Raw genomic sequence first — 21,109 nt, 5'->3', positions numbered from 1 at the left:
CAACGCGCCCATACGGCGACTCGCATTTCCCTCACTTCCATGTTCGAGCATCCATTTTTGGGGAACGCTGACAATTTTTTTTACTCACACTAGTCTATAGTATAAATCTTCACGACATGGAACATCAAAATAGTCGAGATACCAGGCAACATTACGCACACTCGAGATTCACATGTCCTACCTAAACCACGGCTCTTTTTGTTCTCAAAAAAAAAAAAGACAGAAGCCATAGGAATTCCTTTAATGCAGCACTGGATAACGCACTTTGCAACGCCTTCATTTCTTGACCAATAGCTCTCGATTCTGCAGCCTCAATCCGGTGATGGTCGAGATTGTGTAGGAAGCCTCAAATTATTCAGAGCCTATTAACCGGAAGGGCCTTTTGTGTCTTGTTGGATTTCCAAGACATCTATCTTAGTTTCACATATTTGTTCTCGACCCAAACATCACTCGCACCTTTACACTCCAGCAGCCAGCTTACACGCCAGCGACGCCATATTCTGTCGCACTCTTCAACCATGACGGCCGACGAGGAATCCAACACGAGGCATGCCGATAGCAATACAGCTCATATACACGTCACCGTCTCAAGTACGAGCGGTCGTGCGACAGACCTCGGGCCCAACAACGACAAGCATCCAGTCAACCGACACTGTCATCAGTCCGACGACCATGGCCAAATCCCCAGACCCATAAATGGGCGGAGCTCCGACTCTCCAACCCGCATTCAGACGCCCGTGGCAGTGGTAGGCATGGCCTGCCGCCTTCCCGGGCACAGCAGCAGCCCGCAGGCGTTTTGGGATATGCTGGTCGCCAACAGGGTCGCCGGCAACCAGCCGCCCGCCTCTCGGTTTTCTCTGCACGGGCACTTTGACGGGTCGCGCAAGCCGCACACCATGGCGACGCCGGGCGGCATGTGGCTCGAGGACGTGGACACGGAGCTGTGGGACGCGGCGTTCTTCAACGTGCCGCGGACCGACGCCGCCATCCTGGACCCGCAGCAGCGCCAGCTGCTCGAGGTGGTGTACGAGTGTCTGGAGAACGGCGGGGCGACGCTGGAGTCGGTCAAGCGCAGGCGGATCGGGTGCTTTGTGGCGGCCATGTGCGGCGACTTTGAGCTGATGCAGGGGCGCGACCCGGACGAGAGGGCCGAGAACACGGTCATAGGAGTGGCGAGGTCCATCCTCAGCAACCGCATCAGCCACTTTCTCGACATCCGCGGGCCCAGCATGACGGTGGACACGGCGTGCTCGGGCTCGCTGACGGCCATAGACACGGCGTGCCGCTACCTGGAGGCCGACCAGTGCGACGGGATGCTCGTGGCGGGCATCAACCTGTACCTGGAGCCGTCGCACAACGAGGAGGGCGGGCTGATGAGGAACGCCGCGTCGGCGACCGGGCGCTGCCACACCTTCGACGCCAAGGCGGACGGGTACTGCCGCGCCGAGGCGGTCAACGCCGTGTTGCTCAAGCGGCTGGACGACGCGGTGCGCGACGGGGATCCCATCCGGGCCGTGATCCGCGGCACGGCCTGCAACAACGACGGCCGCACGCCCACGGGCATCACCAGCCCCAGCGCCGAGGCGCAGACGGCCGCCATCCGCGCCGCCTACTCCAACGCCGGCATCGCCGACCTGGACCAGACCACGTTTCTCGAGTGCCACGGCACCGGCACGCAGGCCGGCGACCCCGTCGAGGTGCAGGGTGCCGCGGCCGCGTTCGCCACGCCCGCGCGCGCCGACGGCCGCCGCGCCCCGCTGCTGATCGGGTCCTGCAAGAGCAACATCGGCCACTCGGAGGCCGGCGCCGGCATCTCGGGGCTCATCAAGGCCGTCTTGGCCATCGAGCGCGGGCTGATACCGGGAAACCCGACCTACGTCACGCCGAACCCCGGGCTCGACTTCAAGGCCTCGTGCGTCGAGGTCGTGGGGAGGAACTTGCCGTGGCCCAAGGGGGCCATGCGTCGGGCGAGCGTGAACTCGTTCGGCTTTGGAGGATCCAACGCACATGCCGTCGTCGAATCGCCATCGATCCTGCTCGGATCCGACGCCGGGGACCGGCAACATTACGTCTTGTCCCATCAGCAACAAGGAGCACCTGGCTCCTTGTCCGGCTCCAATGGGATGCTGGAGATGGACGACGACGTCGACGACGACGACGACGACATGGACGGCCCGACGCGACAGCGCCCGCAGCTCCTCGTAGTGTCGGCCAACAACCAAGACTCGCTCCGGCGCAACATCGACGCGCTGGAAAGGCACCTCCTCAACCCGGCCATCGAGGTGCGGCTGAGCGACCTGGCCTACACGCTGTCCGAACGCCGAACGCACCACTTCAACCGGGCCTTTACCGTGACGCGGGCCACGGACCAGATCGAGTGGAACGCCTTCTCCTCGGACAAGACGCGCGCGGCCGGCCGCCGCATCGCCATGGTCTTCACCGGCCAGGGCGCGCAGTGGTCGCAGATGGGCCGGGAGCTGTTGGACACGTACCCGGCGGCCGCCCGCACCGTCCGGGCGCTGGACGAGGTGCTGCAGGCGCTGCCGGAGCCGATGCGCCCCGCCTGGAGGCTCGTCGACGAGCTGAAACAGCCCCGCAGGCCCGACGTCGTCCGCAAGCCCGAGTTCTCGCAGCCGCTCGTCACCGCCCTGCAGCTAGCTATCCTGGCTGTCCTGGCCGACTGGGACGTGAAGCCGTCCGCCGTGCTGGGCCACTCGTCCGGGGAGATCGCGGCTGCCGTGGCGGCGGGCTACATGAGCTCGGCCGACGCCATCAAGACGGCCTACTTCCGTGGCTACGGCTCCAAGCGGATGATGGAGGCGGAGGGACAGCAACAAGCCGCGGCGTCTCTTGGCATGCTGGCGATCGGAGTCGGGCCGGACGTGGCTCGGTCGTATCTAGACGAGATCAATGACAAGAGCTCAGAGGCAGCTGGTGTGCATATCGCATGCTACAACAGCCCTTCCAGTCTCACCATATCCGGACCAGTATCCTCTCTGACGGCGCTGGAGGCCAGGCTGAAAGAGGATGGCCATTTTGCTCGTCTTCTCCAGGTGGACTTGGCTTACCACTCTCCCTATATGGCCTCCGTAGCCTCTGATTACAAGAAGACCCTCGATGAGTTTTGCGATTTTGGTGGGCAAGACTCGAGAATACAACACCGACAGGGCTCGGCGGTTTGGTTCTCGTCCGTCACCGGCAACCGCATCGATTCTCGATCGGCGGCGGCGGCGGTGGACGCAAAGTACTGGAAGAGCAACATGGTGATGCCGGTCCTGTTCCACCAGGCTTTGACCGGCATGATTCTTGACGGGTCCGAGGCTGCTGGCGAGGCCGATTTGATGCTCATCGAGGTCGGGCCCAGCAACGCCCTGGCGGGACCCGTCTCCCAAGTGATTAAACACGTCGACGGCGCCGGGAACCCAGGGTTCGCGTCCAAGGTCAAGTACACCTCGGCCCTGAAGCGAGGAGCCAACAGCGTATACCCTCTGGTGGCAGTGGCAGGTCAGCTGTTTGCCGCAGGCGTCCCCATACCGCTGGCCAAGGTCAACGGGTATTACGACTCCGCCGGCGCAGACAAAAAGACGAGCGTTGTGAAAAAGGCGGAACCAGGAGCCGCACGGACGACGGCGCCCCGAGTGGTGGTCGACCTCCCCAACTACCAATGGGATCACTCCACGCGGTACTGGCACGAAGGACCCGCGAGTCGCGACTGGCGCCACAGGCCTTTTATCACGCACGACCTTCTCGGGGCCAAGGTGCTCGGTACGCCGTGGAGCAGCCCGACGTTTTCCAAGGTGCTGCACCTCGCCGACGTGGCCTGGCTGCGGGACCACAAGATCGGGGAGCAGGTCGTCATGCCGGGCGCTGCATACGTCGCCATGGCAGTCGAAGCCGCGTATCAGACGGCCAGCATGACCGAGTGGCGGAGGGGCAGCCAGAACGGCAGCTCCAGCGGAGAGGGCCTGCTCCCTGCCAAGCCGCCATCGCCGAGCTATCAGTTCCAGCTGCAGGACGTCAAGATTCTCCGTGCCCTGGTCCTCGATGGCCGGGAAGACTGCCGGCTGGTGACGACGCTGGCGCGCGAGAGGACAAACCTGGGCGGATGGTTCACGTTCCAGATCTTCTCGGTGCCCAACCTCAAAGACACCAGCAGCAAGACGGAGCACTGCACAGGCCTGATCCGCGTCGTCGACTCGGGCGCAGATGCAGCCTCTGGCACCTGGCGCCAGCACCCAGCCGCGAGCGCCGAGCAGATCGGCCCGCTGCACGACGCGGACCCGGGGGCCGCCTGGTACGGGGCTTTCCGCGACGCCGGGTACAACTTTGGCCCGCACTTTCAGCGCCTCGTGCAGTTGGAATGCACGCCCGGGATGCAGGATACCCGGAACCTGCTGTCGATGGATCCGCCCGTCGTGGCCGTGGCCTCTGCGCAGGGCGGCGACGGCGAGGCAGAGGCGAGACCGATGCAGCCGTGGTATGAGACGCGGGGGACTCTGCACCCCGTCGCTTTCGACTCGGTCACGCAGGCCTTCATCCCGGCGCTGTGGAAGGGCGACCGCGCGGCCGTCGGCGTCGTGACGGTCCCTCCGCTGATAGAGAGCATCACCATGACGGTCCGTCCTCGGACGCGGCCCGACCTGGGGAGCAAAGCCGTGGTCGTGTCGAGCGTCCGTCCCACCGGCAGTCGCAGGCCCGGCGTCCCCGAGGACAGCGTGGGGTCGTGCGACGTCTACGATGCAGTGGACGGCACGCACCTCTTGCAAATCAGGGGCTTTCACTGGAACCGCGTCGATGCGCACGAGGACCTCGCCATAAGCCACGTGTACCACGGCCTGGTGTGGAAACCCGACGTGTCTCTCCTCACTGCTCGCGGCATAGAAGCAATGAGACCCCGCTCGACGTGGAATGATAAAATACAGCTCGTCCTGGACTTGGTCTGCCACAAACTGCCGTACCCCAAGGTGCTCGAAGTCGGCACCAGCGAGAAGAGAGGCGATGGGACTGACGACCAAAACTCCGTCGTGGCTCTTGGATGGCTCCCCGATGCAAACGCCGATGAGGAATGCAACCGCGTCCGGCAGGACATTTGTGCCTCGTACCATTTCGTCTCGGCCGAGCCGCAGACCTTGCTGGCGATCCAAGACCGCTACTCGCTTTTGCCCAACGCCAACTTTAGTCTCGCCGACATCTCCATGGCTGGATCTGTGCTCCCCGGAGATGACGAGTACGATTTGGCCATCGTCAACATCAACAGGGAGCACATCACGGCGGCGGCGGGGTTGCGCAGCATGCTAAAGACGGTCCACGATGGGATGCGTGATAAGAGCACCGCTTATGCCGTAGTCATAGGCGCCTTTGCACACTGCCAGTCGGATATTGAGCTTGTGCAAAACACGGCCGGGGGAGCTGGATTCGACGTCATCTTGACACTTTCGGACGGGGAGGATGCAATGCTTCTTCTCTCCACAAGCCCTGCTTCTCCGGCAGCTCAACCCAGTTTGACCAGTCGAGTTCAGCCGAGCGCTGTTGGCCCTGGTGCTGCCGCAAGTTCGCTCACCGTCTTTCACTTTACAGAAGAGTTTCAGGGCAAATCTCATGCCCTTCGGGAGAAGCTCAAAGCCGCCGGCTGGAACGTTTCTCTCAGCCATGTCGGTGGCGACAATGGCCAGGTTCAAGCGGGCAGCATTGTCTTGGTATACGATGAGCTGTACGGATCAGTCATGTCTAGAATCACCCAGAGCCAATGGGACGCTTTACAGATGCTCATCTCCAAAGAGTGTCGGATCCTGTGGCTTACCACGGGCGCCGTTGGCTTACATGGCGACGGACAGGAGCAAAGCATGGAAGAGATAGATCCGGAACGAGCAGCCATCAACGGACTGATGCGTTCCGTGCGGCGAGAGGAGCCACATCTGCGTCTGATCAGCCTGGATTTGAGCCAGGAGTCCATCGCAGATGAGTTTTGTCGTGGTGTCGATGCCATCGAATCGTGCCTGCAGCAGCTCCTCTGTCCCGGGGGCAGCAAGCGAGATGCCGAAAGTGAATTCGTCGAGCGCCGAGGCATCCTGCACATTAGTCGCATCATACCCGACGCCACCCTCAACCGGGCGAAGCTCGAGCGTGCCGACGTCCGCAAGGGCGACTTGTTCACGGCGACAGACAACCCCTCGGTCTACGTGCAGCTCCGGGCCGAGCGGCTGGGCAGCATCGACTCGCTGTGCTTCGCCGAGACGGCGGTGGCGGCCGAGCTCCCGCCCAACCACGTCGAGGTGGAGGTGCACGCGTCGGGGCTCAACTACAAAGACGTCGCCGTCACCATGGGCCTGGTCCCGGCCGACGAGCACCGGCTGGGAGAGGAGGCGGCGGGCGTGGTGGTGCGCGTGGCCTCGGACGTGACGGCGTTCCGGCCCGGGCAGCGCGTCGTGGTCTTCAGCCGCGCGTCGCTGGCGAACCGCGTGCGGACCACCACTGAGCGCGTGCACGCCATCCCCGACCACCTGAGCTTCGAGGACGCGGCCACGCTGTGCGTCGTGTACATCACGGCCATGCACGCGCTCTTCAACCTCGGCGGCCTGCGCAGCGGCATGCGCGTGCTCGTCCACTCGGCCGCGGGCGGCATGGGCAACGCGGCCATGCAGCTGTGCGGTACCGTCGGCGGCGTCGAGGTGTTCGCGACGGTCGGCAGCGAGGCCAAGAAGCAGTTCCTGGTGGACGAGCTGCGCGTCCCGGCGGACCACGTCTTTTCGTCGCGGACGCCCGACTTCGCCCACGAGATCCGCCGCCTGACCGACGGTGCCGGCGTCGATCTGGTGCTCAACTCGCTGACCGGCCCCTTGCTCGAGGCCTCGTGGCACCTGCTCGCCCCCAACGGGACGCTCGTCGAGATCGGCAAGAAGGACATGCTCGCCCGCCACGCGCTGCCCATGGAGCCCTTCACGCGCAACGTGTCGTACCGCGCCCTGGATACGTCGCCGCGCTTCTTCCCCGACTCGACCGTCAAGGTCGTCATGGCGGATCTGTTCCGCCTGTTGGAGAAGGGCGCCGTCAAGCCTATATTCCCCCGGCAGACTTTCCGCTTTGATCGCGTGGCCGACGCCTTCCGCCTGCTGAGGCAGGGCACGCACATGGGCAAGCTTGTCGTGTCACGAAACGGGCCGGTGAACAACAGTGGTCGGGCGGGGGAGCAAGAGCAGATCGCTGAGGTGGAAACGACAAGAGAGGCTGGTACCGTCGTGCCCATCCGACAATCCCCTCACTTGCCGTCCCAGCTGCGATCAGACGTGTGCCATCTGATCGTCGGCGGTCTCGCTGGGCTGGGCGGCAGTCTTGCCGTCTACCTCGCCAAGGAAATGGGCGCCAGGAACATTGCTTCTCTCTCGCGAGGCGCAAACGTGCCTGGCAAACTACGTCGGACTTTGGCATCGCTTGGCTGTCACCTCGACGTGCTCCAGGCCGATGTGACGTCGCTCGAGGATGTCAAGGCGGCGTTTGCCAGGACAAAGATGCCAATCGGGGGTATAGTTCATGGTGCTATGGTTTTACGAGTATGGGACAATCCCCCTTTTTTTATTTGCTTCTTATTCTATTTTATTTTATTTTATTTCTTTTATTTTATTTTATTTTATTTTTTTTTTTTTTTAATTTATCGTCACTCAACTTAAAAGGCAACTATCCATACTAACCAACAATTTGTTTTCAAAAACAGGATCGGCCATTTGCAACCATGACCTTGACCGAATACCACGAAGCCACGGGCTGCAAGATTGCCGGCGCGCTAAACCTGCACCGAGCCGCGCTTGATTTGAATTTGAACCTGGACTATTTCTCGCTCCTGTCCAGCATTTCAGGCATCGTGGGCGGCAAGGGCCAGGCGAACTACGCAGCGGGCAACGCCGTGCTGGACGCGCTCGCGGCTCACCGTCGAGCCATGGGCCTGCCGGCATGTGCAGTCGACCTGGGAGCCGTCCAAGACGTTGGGTACATTGCAAGCCAGCAGCAGCAGCAGCAGCAGCAGCAGCAGTCCGCGACTGGGCCGCAGTCGGAAAGGGATGGTGGCGCCGCCAGCCAGGATTATCTGACTAAGGTCACGGCAGGCGGGACGCTCAGCCCAATCAACGAGCGGCTGCTGCGCAAGATAATCCAGCTTTGTCTGCTACAGCAGCAGAACCAGCTGAAACCCCACCGCCAACCCAACAGCCCACCGCCGTCGGCGCCTTGCCAGATCATCACGGGCCTGACCGTCCCGCAGCCGGAACAATCGGATCTAAGCAGCGACGCCCGGTTCGCCGCGCTCTTCAACATGCCCAGCTCCAAAGCCGGCGGCGGTGGCGAGGGCTCGAGCGGGGGCGTCGGTCGCGGCGGGTGCGGCGGCGGCGGCTCCAGCGGCGCCAAGCACGACTCGGACAGCAAGCACCTGCGCGAGCTGCAGCTGATGCTGTGGTCGTGCAAGGCGGTGCAGCCGGCCGCCGTCAAGGCCGCGCTGGTGCGTGTGGTCGGCGCCTACTTTGCCAAGACGCTGCGGCTCGAGGTCGACCAGGTCGACGTCGAGAGGCCGCTGTCGGCCTTTGGCATCGACTCCATGGCCGCCGTCGAGATTCGGAACTGGGTCAGGGCCGAGCTGGGGGTTGTGCTGGCCACCTTTGAGATCATCAACGCGTCGAGCATTGTCGGGTTCTGCGACGTTGTCATTGCAAAGCTGAACAAGACGTGAATTTGGAAAAGAAAAAAAAGAGAAAAAAAAAAAAAAAAAAAACGTTGGAGGCTGGCGTTATGGAAGTTGGTGGAATTCAGGCAGGTTTAGCATAAAGAGAGGAGGGGGGAGTCGTGAGTTCTTAGTTAGATTATAGTGGGTACTTGACCGTATTCATCGGCGGTCGGAGTCGGTTCAAATCCCGACGCTTTGGAGACTTGTTTTGGTTTGTATACGGTGACATGGAGTACAATATTATTGCCCACATTTTCTTGACACTCTAAAACCACCAGATCGGGAACTCTTGGCAAGCGCGAATGCCGAGTTCTGAGCCCTTGCGTAGTTGTTTCGGTTCGCAACAACATCACCAGGATATTTAATGGCAAGTCGACGCGCAGTTTCGACTGTCAGTCTTGGACTGTTTTCTCACAGAAACACAAGACATTCAGTCAACTATTTATTTTATCAGAAACCCCGCATGCCTTCACTTGAATGCAATCATGGACTCTTTTGTTGCTGTCGTTAACTCGAGGCTGTTGAAGCTCTATTACCTCGGAGTCATTCTGGCTGTCGCTGTAAGTATTCGTTCTTGGACGCACGAATCTACGCTTTCTTTTTTGGTACCCGTCACTAACTTGCAAGTACCTCCCTCTCCAGTACGTATTGTATTTGGTTGGCATTGTAATATACCGGCTGTGGTTCCATCCTCTGGCCAAGTTCCCGGGCCCGGTCTGGCTCGCCATTTCAGACTTTCCCTATCTTTATATGGCAAACTACCGTGGTGTTTTTGCTCATCGCGCACTGGATCTGCATCGTCGGTATGGCAGGACGGTACGAATTGCGCCCAACCGCCTGATGATCGATGGTTCGGTCGGTTGGAACGACATTTTCGCACACCGGCCTGGCGGAGACGCGACCGAATTCCGCAAGAGCCCCGGGACTTTTAGTTCACCGGACGGAACGTCGCTGATCAATGCCACGACGCGGGAAGACCACCGCCGCCAGCGACGCGCCCTGGCCCACGCGTTTAGCGAGGCGGCCATGGCCGAACAAGAGGGTCTCATCATGCACTACGTCGACCTCTTCATATGCCGATTGTCGGAAGCTTCGCAGGGAGGCAGCCGGCCCGTCGACATGATGAGCTGGCTCAACTTCCTGACCTTTGATATCATTGGCGACCTGTCCTTTGGAGAATCGTTTGGCAGCCTCGAGCGAGGTGGGTACCACTTTTGGGTCTCCAACATCTTCCTGGCAGCCAAGGGCTTGAGCAGAAGGCGTTTCTTCAGACAGGCCGGTCTGAGCCGGCTGGCGTCCCTCGACCCGGAGCAGACGGTCAGCCGCCTCGAGGAGAACAACAAGTATTCGCACGACAAGGCCTCGGCCCGCATCGAGCTCGGGGAAGAGCCGCTCGCCCCGTCGTGGGACAGCCCGCTCGACGCCCAAGGGCGACCGGTAATGAAGCCTCGTCGGGACTTTATGAGCTACATGATGCGCAAGACCGGCTCCGGAGATGGACTGAGCCGCCAGGAGATGCTTTACAACGCGGCCACCTTGATCCTGGCGGGCAGCGAGACGACCGGGACGAACCTGTCCACCTTGTTCTTCGAGCTCTGCCTGCCGCGGAACCGCGCAGTCAGAGATGCCGTCGTCGCCGAGGTCCGGACAAAGTTCAAGCGCGAGGCCGACGTCAACTTCAAGGCTGTCCAGGCCAGCCAGCTCCCTCTGCTGCACGCCTGTATCGAGGAGTCGCTCCGCATCCACCCACCGTTTGCCGAACAGCCTCCGCGTGTATCGCCGGGGGCTGTGGTGGATGGGCAGTTTGTTCCCAAGGGTGTAAGTTTTCTTCGTTCTGTCTCTCTCTATCTCTCTCTCTCCAAGCTAACAAAAGAGTCTCCAAAGACCATCGTGACCATCTACCAAAACGCCACATACCACAACCCGGACAACTTTGTCGACCCCGACTCGTTTCGACCGCAGCGGTTCCTGCCCCCGACCCACCCGATGCACGACGCCAGGCTCGCGGCCGGCAGCAACATGGCGGCCTTCAAGCCCTTCAGCTACGGCCCGCGCGACTGCCTGGGCAAGAACCTCGCGTACGCCGAGATGAACCTGGTGGCCTCGCGCCTCCTGCTGCGGTTCGACGTGGAGCTGGCCGAGGGCACGTCGGAGGACTGGCTGGATTCGCAGCTGAGCTTTGTGATTTGGGAGAAGGGCGACTTGATGCTGAAGCTGACTGAGCGTAGAGACCTCGAGCTCAAACAGTGGCAGTGATGAGTGATTGATAGGAGGTGATGTGAGTAATGAAAGTTGTCATCCATTGCATCTCTCTCGGGATCACCTCGAGAAAAAGTGGAATGCATATCAAATTCAATCAATGGAGGCGAGCAAGCAAATGAATGAAAACTTTATTATAAACAACCCAAAACAAACAAAAACAAAATAAAACTATACAAGATCTATTTTATACCAGATGTAATGCCACGCAACAAATTAGAAAAGAAAAAACCAAGGAAAATAAAAACCCTTGTTGGCCATCATGACACATTGCGGCGTACAGTTAAACCCCAAAAAAAAAACACACTTTCTCTTCATGTCACTCCCCCTTTTTTTTTACGGCTTGGAAACCTGCTCCTTCCTGAAAACCTTGGAAAAGGCCAAGGGGATAAGAAGCTGGAAACCCAAACAGGCCCAGAACCAGGGCTGCGACAGGCCGGCGCCGACGCTCTCGCTAAAGTCGGGGAAGGTGACGGTGGGGATGAGGCGGTTGGGGCTGGTGGCGCGGGCAAGCATGGTGAAGGCGGAACCGAGGACCTGGCCGCCCATGAGGACGGCGAGGACGTGGGTGCGGGTCAGGGTGGCGAGCAGCATCATGCCGAAGCCGACGCCCTGGATGTTGTCGAGCAGGCCCAGCCACAGCCATAGGCAGCGCGAGATGACGGCGCCGGCCACGGGGTTGCCGATCCAGGGCAGGTACATGCCCATGCCCGACACGCCCCACAGCATCTGGGCCCAGCGCGGCGCGGCGAGCCCGATGGCCAGCATGGGGAGCAGCCACGTGTGCTCGTCGGCCAGGCGGCTGAGCGCGTACAGGATCACGGACCAGAGGCCCAGCAGGAAGAAGATGGCCAGCAGCACCACGCCCCAGCCCGGGATGAACTGCGACGAGAAGAGGAAGGCCCAGTTGCGTCCGTACGGCGCCGAGAGCCAGTAGTTTTGGATGATGACCATGGCGAAGAAGCAAGGCACGATCTTGCGGCGGGCCAGCGAGATGTAAAACCCGGGGATGGTGTCGGGGGACTGCCGGTAGAAGTCGGGCAGGCCGAGGTAGACGACGATGCCGATGGCCCAGAGGATGAAGCAGATGGGGATGCAGATGACGACGGCGCGGGGCACCGACGTGGCCCCGATGAAGCCGGCCACCGAGTACGAGCCGTTGGCGACCAGGGTGCCCCAGTACCAGAGGCCGAGCGAGTAGACCTGCGCGAAGCCCGTGACCACGAGGGCGCGCGTCACCCACTGCCGGGTCGGGGCGCCGCCCTCGTCGCCAAAGTTGAGCGCGAACGCGATGGCGCCGTGGCTGGCCCCGGCCGCGTAAAAGGCCGTCGCGGCGTCCTGCAGCGGGCCCCTGACCTTCCACTCGGCGATGAAGGGCGCCACGCCCAGGCAGAGGAAGGCCAGCCCGAAGAAGAACCAGGGAATCGAGAGCGCGTACACGCTCTTGAAGTAGCGCGACATGAAGAACCAGATGAGCGACGTCGCGCAGTACGTGCCCGCCGTCGTGTAGAGCTTGGTGGGTTCCTGTGACGTCTCGCCCGTGAGGAGGACGATCTGGTACGAGTTGATGGAGATGATCTGGCCGAAGACGAGGAAGAAGGAGTAGATGGGCCAGTCGCCGATGCGGCGGGAGAGGAACCTAGAGGAGGTGGAATGGTTAGTTTGGGGAAGACAAAAAAAAAAAAAAAAAAAAAAAAAAAAAAAAAAAAAAAAAAAAAAGAGTCAAATGAGACTTACTTTTTCAGACCCGTCGGCGCCTTGTATCCATCCCCAAGCAAAAACTCATCGTCCGTCCAGGGCGACGTCTGGCTCTCGTCAGAGTTGTCGACAATGTGCAGACCACTCCTGGACGCGCTCCGGTGACGGGCCCTGCCACGACTGACGACGCTCGTGTTGCGGCTGTCGCCACCCCTCGACTGCGGGCGGCTTCCGCTCGGCGAACCGGGGCGCGAGCGGCTCGAGTCGCGCGTGATGCCCAGCTTGGCGTTGCGGTACCTGGCGAACCACTCCTTCTCGCTCTTCTTGAGGAAGGTCTCGATGCACATGTCGGTGGTGGAGTTCTTAGCCGTCAGGTTCTCGTCCAGCATGGCGCTGAACTCGTAGTAGAACTCCTCGTTGCTGTCGGTGAAGTTCTGGTCCACTTTTTGCAGCTTGAAGTCGTGCCGCTCGCCCACCACGTCCTTGAGCGACAGCATCGAGCTGTTGCGCGACTGCTGGTAGAAGCTTCGCGGCGGCGGCGTCGGCATCCCCAGCATGTCGCCCTCTGCACCCTCGGACTGCGCCCGGAATCCCGTGCTGTCCGTCGTCATGACCGAGATGGTCGAGTCGCGGTTGCTGCTGGGGAGGTCCGTCCAGGGGAACCGCGGCGCGCTCAGCCGCGGCGTGTCGTCGGGCGCGCCGTAGGGGGACGCGAGGCCGGGGCTCATGGGCGACGGGCCTATCAGCGACCTCGTCTTGGCCGCGTCGGCGCCGGGAGAGGGCGGCCCGGCCGAGCTGCCGGGGATGGGCGACAGCGGGCTGGCGTTGCCCATGAGGCGGGTGTTGGGAGTCGGGCTCGGGGCCGACGGGCTCAGCGGGAAGAGGCTGCTGCCGGTGCGGCCTCCCGACTTCTTCCGGGCCGCCTCCTTGTTGTGGATGCGGATGGACTGGTCGTAGAGCGCGTCGATCTGCATGCGCCACTGCGCGACGGGGAAGCGCTGCTTGGCCGACCACGCCCGCATCTGCGCGCGCTTCTTGGTCTTGCACTTGAGGGCCGACGTGATGGCGTGCTCGAACTGGTACAGCAGATGCTGGGGGCTGGTCGACTCGACCGTGTACCAGAAACCGGGCATCTGACCCAGACCACCGACCCTGGCGCCGACGCCGAGGGCGCCCTTCCTGCCGAACTCGACGGCCACCAGGCCAAAGGGCTCGTCGCGCGACGGGATCAGGGCGAACTCGGCACCGGAGAAGATGTAAGGCGGCAGCGAGGTGAACTCGGGCTTGCTGAAGACGCGGCCGGGGTACTTTTGCATCAGCTTCTCCAGCTTGAGCGCGGCGAACTTGCCGTACAGGTCGATGACGGGACCGACGGCGATGAGCTGCGTCTTGGGGTACCTCTCCAGCACGCTGGGGAAGATGTCGGCGATCAGGTCCACGCCCTTCTGCAGCGACCAGCGGCCGACAAACACAAACAGGTCCGCGTCCGGGTCGACGTGGAGCCCGGCCCACTCCTGAGCCTGCCGCCTGAGGTCGCCGCGCTTGGCCTCGGCCTCCTCGTCGATCTCGATGTCCTCGGGCTGCTGCTGCTGCTGCTCCGCCTCCTGCGACGGGTCCCAGTCGTCCCTGTCGGACGGGTCCGGGTTGGGCAGCTGCCCGATGTTCTTGAGACTCCAGAAGATGGGGTAGCGGGCCAGCGAGCGGTCGCCGTACTTCTTGGACACGCCGACGGCGCCGAAGCCGCGCTGGTGCAGACGGAGGTAGCTGGCGCCCGCGTGCAGCAGGTTGAAGACGGCGCCGTACTGGACGTACTGCGTCACGATCTCGGGCGGGAGCCCAAACACCTCGCACACCTCCTTGCTCTCCTCGGGCGTCCGCATGGGCCAGAGACCCTGGAACTCGGCGTTGTGCAGCGAGAGGCAGACGGGGATGGTCTGCGGGAGCAGGTACAGCGGCGCTGCCGCCCCGTGGTAGTCGTTGATGTGGTAGATGTCCGGGCTGAAGCGGCGGATGGCCTCGGCGATGCAGCTGTTCCAGGCCGCGTAGAGGATGCCGCTCTCGATATCGTCCATGCGCGCGATGTAAGGGTCGGCCTTGGTCTGGGCCCGGAAGATGGGCGCGTCCAGGATCACGTACGTGATGTTCTCGTGGTAGTGGTACTGCACCTGCACCTCGTACGACGAGCCCATGATGTTGACAAACATGGACTCGGCCGGCGTGTCGACGGGGTACTCGACGTCGCCCACCACCGGCACCACCCAGATGAGGTCGCAGTGCGGGAGCGCAGTGCTCATGAGCTTGGCCATGACGCCGAGACCACCGATCTTGATGGAGATCTTCCAGTCGTCAATGTTGTACTCCATGGTCGCGATGAGGACCTTTCTGCGCTTGCCGTCCTTGCCTGCAGCAGCCGCGGCGCCACCGGGAGCCGGCGTGAGCGAGACCATGGGCGACGGGGTGACGGTGGCCATCTCCATGCCCATGCCCTTTTCCTTCTCCTTGGACATGAGGTTGACGCTGGACAGGTTGAGCTTGAGGGGGAAACCCTTCTTCTTGCTGAAGCCCGACTTGTTGACCTTGACCTTGTAGAAACCTGCGACGTAGATCCATCCCGACACGGCGGCCATGATGACGGACCCGGTGGCGAGCAGGAACATGAGGATGATCTGGACGGCGATGTGTCCCTGGGGAACGCGCGTGATGGTCCAGTTGGCGTCGTTGAGCTGGATCTTCCACGACCAGTACGGCATCGGGGGCGGGCCGGTGATGTTGACGACGTTGTCGGCGAGCGAGCTGGGAGGGAGACGGTCGGCAACGCCATCGCCGTCGACGTCGCCGTAGATGAAGCTGGCGTCGGGCTGGCCGTCCGGGTTGATGCCCCAGATGTTGAACTGGAACTTGGCCGGCCACTCGTAGAAGAAGTGCTTCTCCCAGACGCCGGCCCCGGCCAGGGACATGGTGTTGAGCACACCGGCGTCGTAGCCCCACTTGTTGAAGGGCCCGTGGAGGAAGACGTGCGGCAGCCGGCGCGGCGTGCCCCAGTTCAGGTCGCCGTGCTGCATGATGGACGACGTGCCGAGCGGCGCGCTGTGGTACTGCACCATGACGTGCAGGCCCTCCCACGCCTGCTTGGCCGTTCCCTGCCACGTCATGGGCGTGATGGCCTCGGTGTTCTCGCCCGTGTAGGGCTGCCACGCGCTCCACTTGGAGCCCCAGTTGGTGCTGTACCGCCACTTGGTCGCTCCCGGCGCCGAGTGCGTGATGCTCATGGCGTCCTTGGTCCCCGAGAGCAGGCTGGTGGAGTAGTTGGCGTGCTGCGGCCAGACCACCGGGTTGTTGAGCTTGCCGAACCGGAAGAGGAACACGTCGCGGGCCGCCGTCGTTGCCGACCCGCCCTTGGCCGGCGCGTTCTCCACCACGACCTTGTGGATGCCGTCGGCCAGAGACGTGAGCTTGGCCGACCAGAAGAAGACGGACGGCACGTAGCCCACGAGATCCCGCTTGGTCGGCTTGTCGATGACGCCGCAGGTGACCTGGGTGATTCTGGCCGAGCTGCCGGTTCCCTCGCCGTCCTTGCTCGTGGTCAGGATCTTGATGGACTTGGTGATGGAGTCGCAGTCGGCCATCTCGACCGAGAATTCCAGCCGGAGATCCAACCGCCCGTCGGCATACGTCGAGTCGAACGAGCTGTCGTGCCTCCCCGGGTTGTCTGCCGGGCCCGGAATGAAGCCGGTGATCATGGGTGCCGTCTCGACAAAGAAGCTGCTGGGCACGTACGCCCGGTACTCGTAGGGCTTCATGGTGATGCTGCTGATGCAGCCGGACGAAGAACCGCCCGTGAAGCCGTTCTTGACGGCCGAGCTCTCGAGCGTGAGGGTATCCGCCTTGTTGAACAGGTTGACGACCTTTTCTCCGCTGTCGAACGGCGCCACAAAGGCAACATGCTGGGCCTGGGAGTTGCAGTCAAACGTATACGTCTTCTCGACGGCCTCGTTGTGGTAGACGAGCCAGACGTACGGCTCCGACTTGTTGGCCTTTTGCGCCGGCGACATGAGTCCTCTAGCCATGCCCCAGATGCCAAACTCGGAGGGCGAGGAGCTGCCGCGCAGCAGCTCGAAGCGCGTCTGGTTCGCGAGCTTCTGGACGAGCCAGCCGTGCTCCAGCGAAGGGATCTCCTCGCGCAGGCGGAACATGTGCTTCATCATGTTGCGCAGCGGCGCCGAGGGGTCGCGGTGGTCGAAGCTCACCGCCATGTCGTTGCAACCGGTCCGGCTCTTCTCGACCGGCCAGTCCACGTACACTTCGTTGTCTTTCTTGTAGCAGGCATGCTGCATCCAGGCCGGCGTGGGAGAGAATGCCTGACGACCAAACACGTAGTTCTCGGCCGTCGTGTCGAGCACGTAAAACTCCTGCTCCTCGCCGTAAAATACCAGAGGCGCGCCTGGCAGCAGCATCGTGATGATGAAGAAGCCCAGGTTCCATCTCTCTGTGCCCTGTTTGATTCCTGGCCATCGGAAAACGTCCTGGTTCGTAACACCGTAAAGGTGACGAGGATCAAATTCGCCTGGTAATTTGTTAGCAAACCCCAACATATTGTGCAGAACTTGACCCAAAGAAAAGCCGCTACAACGAAGAAAAGAAAGAAAAAAAAAAAAAGCCCACATACCAGTGTTTGCATTGTAAAAATCGTTACTCTGCAGCATATCGTTCCAAAACGTCGCCCAGTCATCAGTCGGCAGATCGTACCCTGCCTGGAGATTGCCCTGGAGACCCAGGAACTTGGTGAGATAGCGGTAGACCGAGTAGTGGAAGGCGCCGCCGTCCAGTGCGCTGTGGCCCTGCTCCCTGAGGAAGTACTTCTTGTCGGTCGATCCCTTCAGGTCGAGCGCGGTGGTCAGGTCGGGCTTCATGTCGGGCTGGCGACCACGGCCGAGGTAGACGGATCCCAGCACGTTGCCGGCGGTGATCTCGCCGACCACCAGGAAGTTGTCCTTGCCCACCTCCTTGGCACACTGACGCATGGCGGTGCTCCACTCGGCCTGCGCGTTGAGCGTCACCTGCATGGCCTTGTCGATACGGTAGCCGTCAAAGTCCAGCATCTGGATGGCCAAGCACGAAAATACCTTGAGCCTCGCCATGACGGACGGTTGCCACTCGCGGAGACGGTCCTGGACCGAGGCGAACTTGGCCAGCTGACGCTTCCAGTCGGGGAAGACACCAAACGCTTCGATGTCTCCATATTGGTCAAAGTCGCTGTTGTAGCAGCCCTTGAGCTTTGACAGCGCCGACGCCGGTTCCGGGAACCCGTTCTCGTTGTAGAACACGGGGTATTCGCACGTCTCGTTGTAGTCGTTGCCAATGTTGAAGTCCAGGTAGCGGCGAGAATTCTTCCACATAACCTTGTGCTCCTTCTCTGTGAAGGGCGTACTGTCGTTGAGATGGCCTTCGAACCCAAGCAGATCACCCATGCTGTCGTCACATGTTTTGTTAGATGGGCCTAGAACAAAACAATACTTCTTTCTCCCCATGTTCCACTGGTGGTAGTAGGCTCATCCCTCCGGAATACTTACGTTGCCATGGTCTGATCCATTATGACATACATGCCCCGGTCGTGTATTGCCTGGATTGTATCCTGCCACATCTTGATGTCGCCAAAGTGCATGTCCAGCAACGTCAAGTCCAAAGGCTGCGCATGGTTAGTCAAATCAACCTCTGCCCCCAGTGACAGGTCACAGTTCGACACTTACCGAGTAGGCGTCGGCGCCCCATGGCGCATTGATGAATGGTGAACCGGCAATGTAGATGCCCTGAAGCAGGTCAGCATCATGAACGTCGTTGGCGCAAACCATCACACTCCATCCTTCCTCACCTTAATTCCCATTCCCTGGATGTAATCCAACGAGTCCAAAAGTCCCTGCAGGTCGCCGCCATGACGCAGCTGGTTGCTGGTCATGTCCTGCTCGTAGAAGGTATCGTTGGCATTGTCGTTGGTTGGATCGCCATTGACGAAGCGGTCCAAGAATATTGTATAGTAGGGAAACCGCCAGTTCGGTGGCGACTTTGTGTGATTCGTCTTGTCCCTATTACCCGAGTACTCTAGCGGGTTTGTTGCTAATCTGTTTGTGTTGAGGTTGTATTTGACAAAGTCGGCGTCGAACTTGAGCGCCGGAACGAGTGATAATGTGGTAATGAGCGTTAGTGCCAATAGAAAGACATTATGTGTGGGTGCCATATTGGCGGCAACTAAAAGAAAGAAATAAAAAGAAAGAAAAAAACAAAAAAACAAATAATCAACCGTGCAAGGTTGATCAGAAAAAGAATGTACCACACCACATAAAGAATGACTATCTTGTTGAATGTACGAAGAGCAACAAGAAGGAAAACAAAAATACAAGAAACCGTTTGTGATAACGAGTGAAAGACTACCACCTCAAGACGTCAGTGCTCACGTTCCTAGGACTGAGTAGATTAGATGAAGATAGAGAATGTCAAGAGGGTGGAAAGATTTCGATCAGCCTCCCCAAAAAAGTCCCTTGTTCTATTCTGATACGGTCTACCAACCCCTCAAAACCTCGGTAGGCGGAGTCCACTTGCGAGATATGGGCTACTTGGATTGGCCCGAAAGCATGGCACCACAATAATCCACGACTACGTGCATTCAAACGACAGCTCGTGTTGGGCTTGACCCGGCAGGGGCGGGGGGCCAGAATGGAACTGGTTTGGGAGGCTGAACAGAGGAGGGCAAGAAAAAAGGGGGGGGGGAAAGGGGTGGAGGAAGGTATCGAGATTTTCGAAACTGGGTATCCTTGACTCCCTCTCACAGCCAGAGGATACGAGGTTAAGGAGTCAAGATCTACGCAAGTACAAGGTTGACAGCCCGTATGGATACCACCTTCGTGCAGAAAAGAGGATAGCCCACTCTGTCGGAATTTTCGGCAGCTCCTACAGGCAGAGAAAAGAAGAAAAAAAGAAAAATACATCAAACTGACGTATGTGATGAGTAAAAACGGCCCAGATGGACGGAGCGGGACCGCCAGCCTCTCTCCTCCTGTCTTGGCTACCTACCCGCCGGGATATGGTGTGATAATGCGCGAGCCTGCACCCTGAGAACATACTGTAAACCAAAAAAAAACGACATTGCAGATACTACCAAATTTTACCAGCACCCAAAGAGTTTACCAGATGGACGGGATAAACGAAGGAGGAGAGGGGTGTGTGGGATGGATAATGACAAACGACACACAAACAGGGGGTGGATGCTTCCTCAGCCCCAAGTCGTGGCGAGAAGGCCCAAGGGGTAAGAGGGGTGTGTTGTAACCCGTATGTATGCATGCATGGTGGAGTGTCCAGAAGAGTCGGGGCCGCTGGAAGAAAAGTTTTCGATCACGCAGGCTCGGCGGGCGGTTGCTTAGTGGTGCACTCAAGAGATGGTGCCTGATTCCCAAGCGTGCTTGCTTGGTCTTGACTCGGTCTTTGCAATTGGCAGGGCAAAACTGCCCAGCGGGTTCTTTTTCCTCTTTTGTCTTTTTTTTTTGGTTTTTTTTTGGTTTTGTCTTCTCTTTACCCGGGACCTCCATGTTCCAACAACCTTAGCATCCACTTTATTTAGTCTGGCCTCGTGTCGGATGTTAAGCAATTTGGTATAGCACTCCGCCGCAGTCGAAAAAAACAGGTCTGAAATCGTATGCGACTGAATGAATGTTGTGGAAAGCTTTTAATGCGCTCATTTTGTCAACCAGACTGGCCAGTATCAAACAAACGCACCAACGGTTATTCTCGGGCGCTTCTCTGCAGTTGGCAAAAAGACGTTATCTTAAAAGTCTTACACGAGACACTTGTCCCGTGCATACTGTGCAAACCCCCTGTCGCTTTGCATGCATGTGTGGCCATGGAAAGATAAAAAGCTGACAAGCTCCTCCCCTTTTGGCTGCCGCACCGTGCAAATTCCCATCCTTGTGGCCCAACACGAGTCCAGATTTGGGACTAACGTTGCACCACAAGGGGCCGTTGGAGCAGGGATACGGTTCGCCGTGGGACCCACGTCGGCACAGTATGCGTCTGCCTGCACACTGAGCGTCGGGCCCTCGGAAATGTCATTCCATCTGACTGGCTGCTGCTGTCAAGTCAAGTTCTTATCTTCGTCCAGTCTTCATTTCCTCTTTTTCTTGTCTGCTACAAGAAAACCTGCTGTTACGTTCTTGGTCCTTGGTGTGGTAGTTATTACTACCCTAGCAAGCTTACTGTAAATCTTTCTACTGTTGCAGTAGCAGTGCATGCAAAATTCTGTCATCAGGTAGGTTAGTGCCTGACTTTACCCTGGCAGTATCTGCCTGGATACGCTCGTTCAACCTACCTTGGCCAGTCATTTCTTGCTTCATTGCTACGCCAGTCCAGTCCTGCTGGCATCGAGTTATGAAACCAATTCCTATTTTCGCATGTCGAAAG

At 59.8% G+C, this 21,109-nt stretch overlaps 4 protein-coding genes across 4 annotated transcripts; 3 read left to right on the top strand and 1 right to left on the bottom strand.

Moving 5' to 3' along the window:
- Positions 1–518: 518 nt before the first annotated feature.
- PpBr36_10074 (uncharacterized protein) lies at positions 519–8,713 on the top strand (the record flags this gene model as incomplete). The annotated part of the gene is made up of 2 exons (XM_029897189.1): positions 519–7,547; positions 7,709–8,713. The coding sequence occupies 2 exons, from the start codon at positions 519–521 to the stop codon at positions 8,711–8,713; spliced, it is 8,034 nt and encodes a 2,677-aa protein (XP_029745102.1).
- Positions 8,714–9,192: 479 nt separating this feature from the next.
- On the top strand, positions 9,193–10,963 carry PpBr36_10073 (uncharacterized protein; the record flags this gene model as incomplete). Its single annotated transcript, XM_029897188.1, has 3 exons — positions 9,193–9,267; positions 9,350–10,525; positions 10,592–10,963. 3 exons carry the CDS (start codon positions 9,193–9,195, stop codon positions 10,961–10,963), a joined length of 1,623 nt encoding a protein of 540 aa, XP_029745104.1.
- A 339-nt stretch (positions 10,964–11,302) lies between these two features.
- On the bottom strand, positions 11,303–18,896 carry PpBr36_10071 (uncharacterized protein; the record flags this gene model as incomplete). Its single annotated transcript, XM_029897186.1, has 6 exons — positions 11,303–12,605; positions 12,704–17,228; positions 17,331–18,133; positions 18,235–18,350; positions 18,412–18,471; positions 18,534–18,896. 6 exons carry the CDS (start codon positions 18,894–18,896, stop codon positions 11,303–11,305), a joined length of 7,170 nt encoding a protein of 2,389 aa, XP_029745106.1.
- On the top strand, positions 11,481–17,943 carry PpBr36_10072 (uncharacterized protein; the record flags this gene model as incomplete). The annotated part of the gene is made up of 5 exons (XM_029897187.1): positions 11,481–11,877; positions 11,904–12,454; positions 12,515–12,622; positions 12,712–17,190; positions 17,365–17,943. 5 exons carry the CDS (start codon positions 11,481–11,483, stop codon positions 17,941–17,943), a joined length of 6,114 nt encoding a protein of 2,037 aa, XP_029745103.1.
- Positions 18,897–21,109: the final 2,213 nt, after the last annotated feature.

Source organism: Pyricularia pennisetigena (genome assembly GCF_004337985.1).
Source record: "Pyricularia pennisetigena strain Br36 chromosome 7 map unlocalized Pyricularia_pennisetigena_Br36_Scf_7, whole genome shotgun sequence".
Taxonomy (NCBI): domain Eukaryota; kingdom Fungi; phylum Ascomycota; class Sordariomycetes; order Magnaporthales; family Pyriculariaceae; genus Pyricularia; species Pyricularia pennisetigena.
This window is presented reverse-complemented; position numbering and strand designations above follow the sequence as displayed.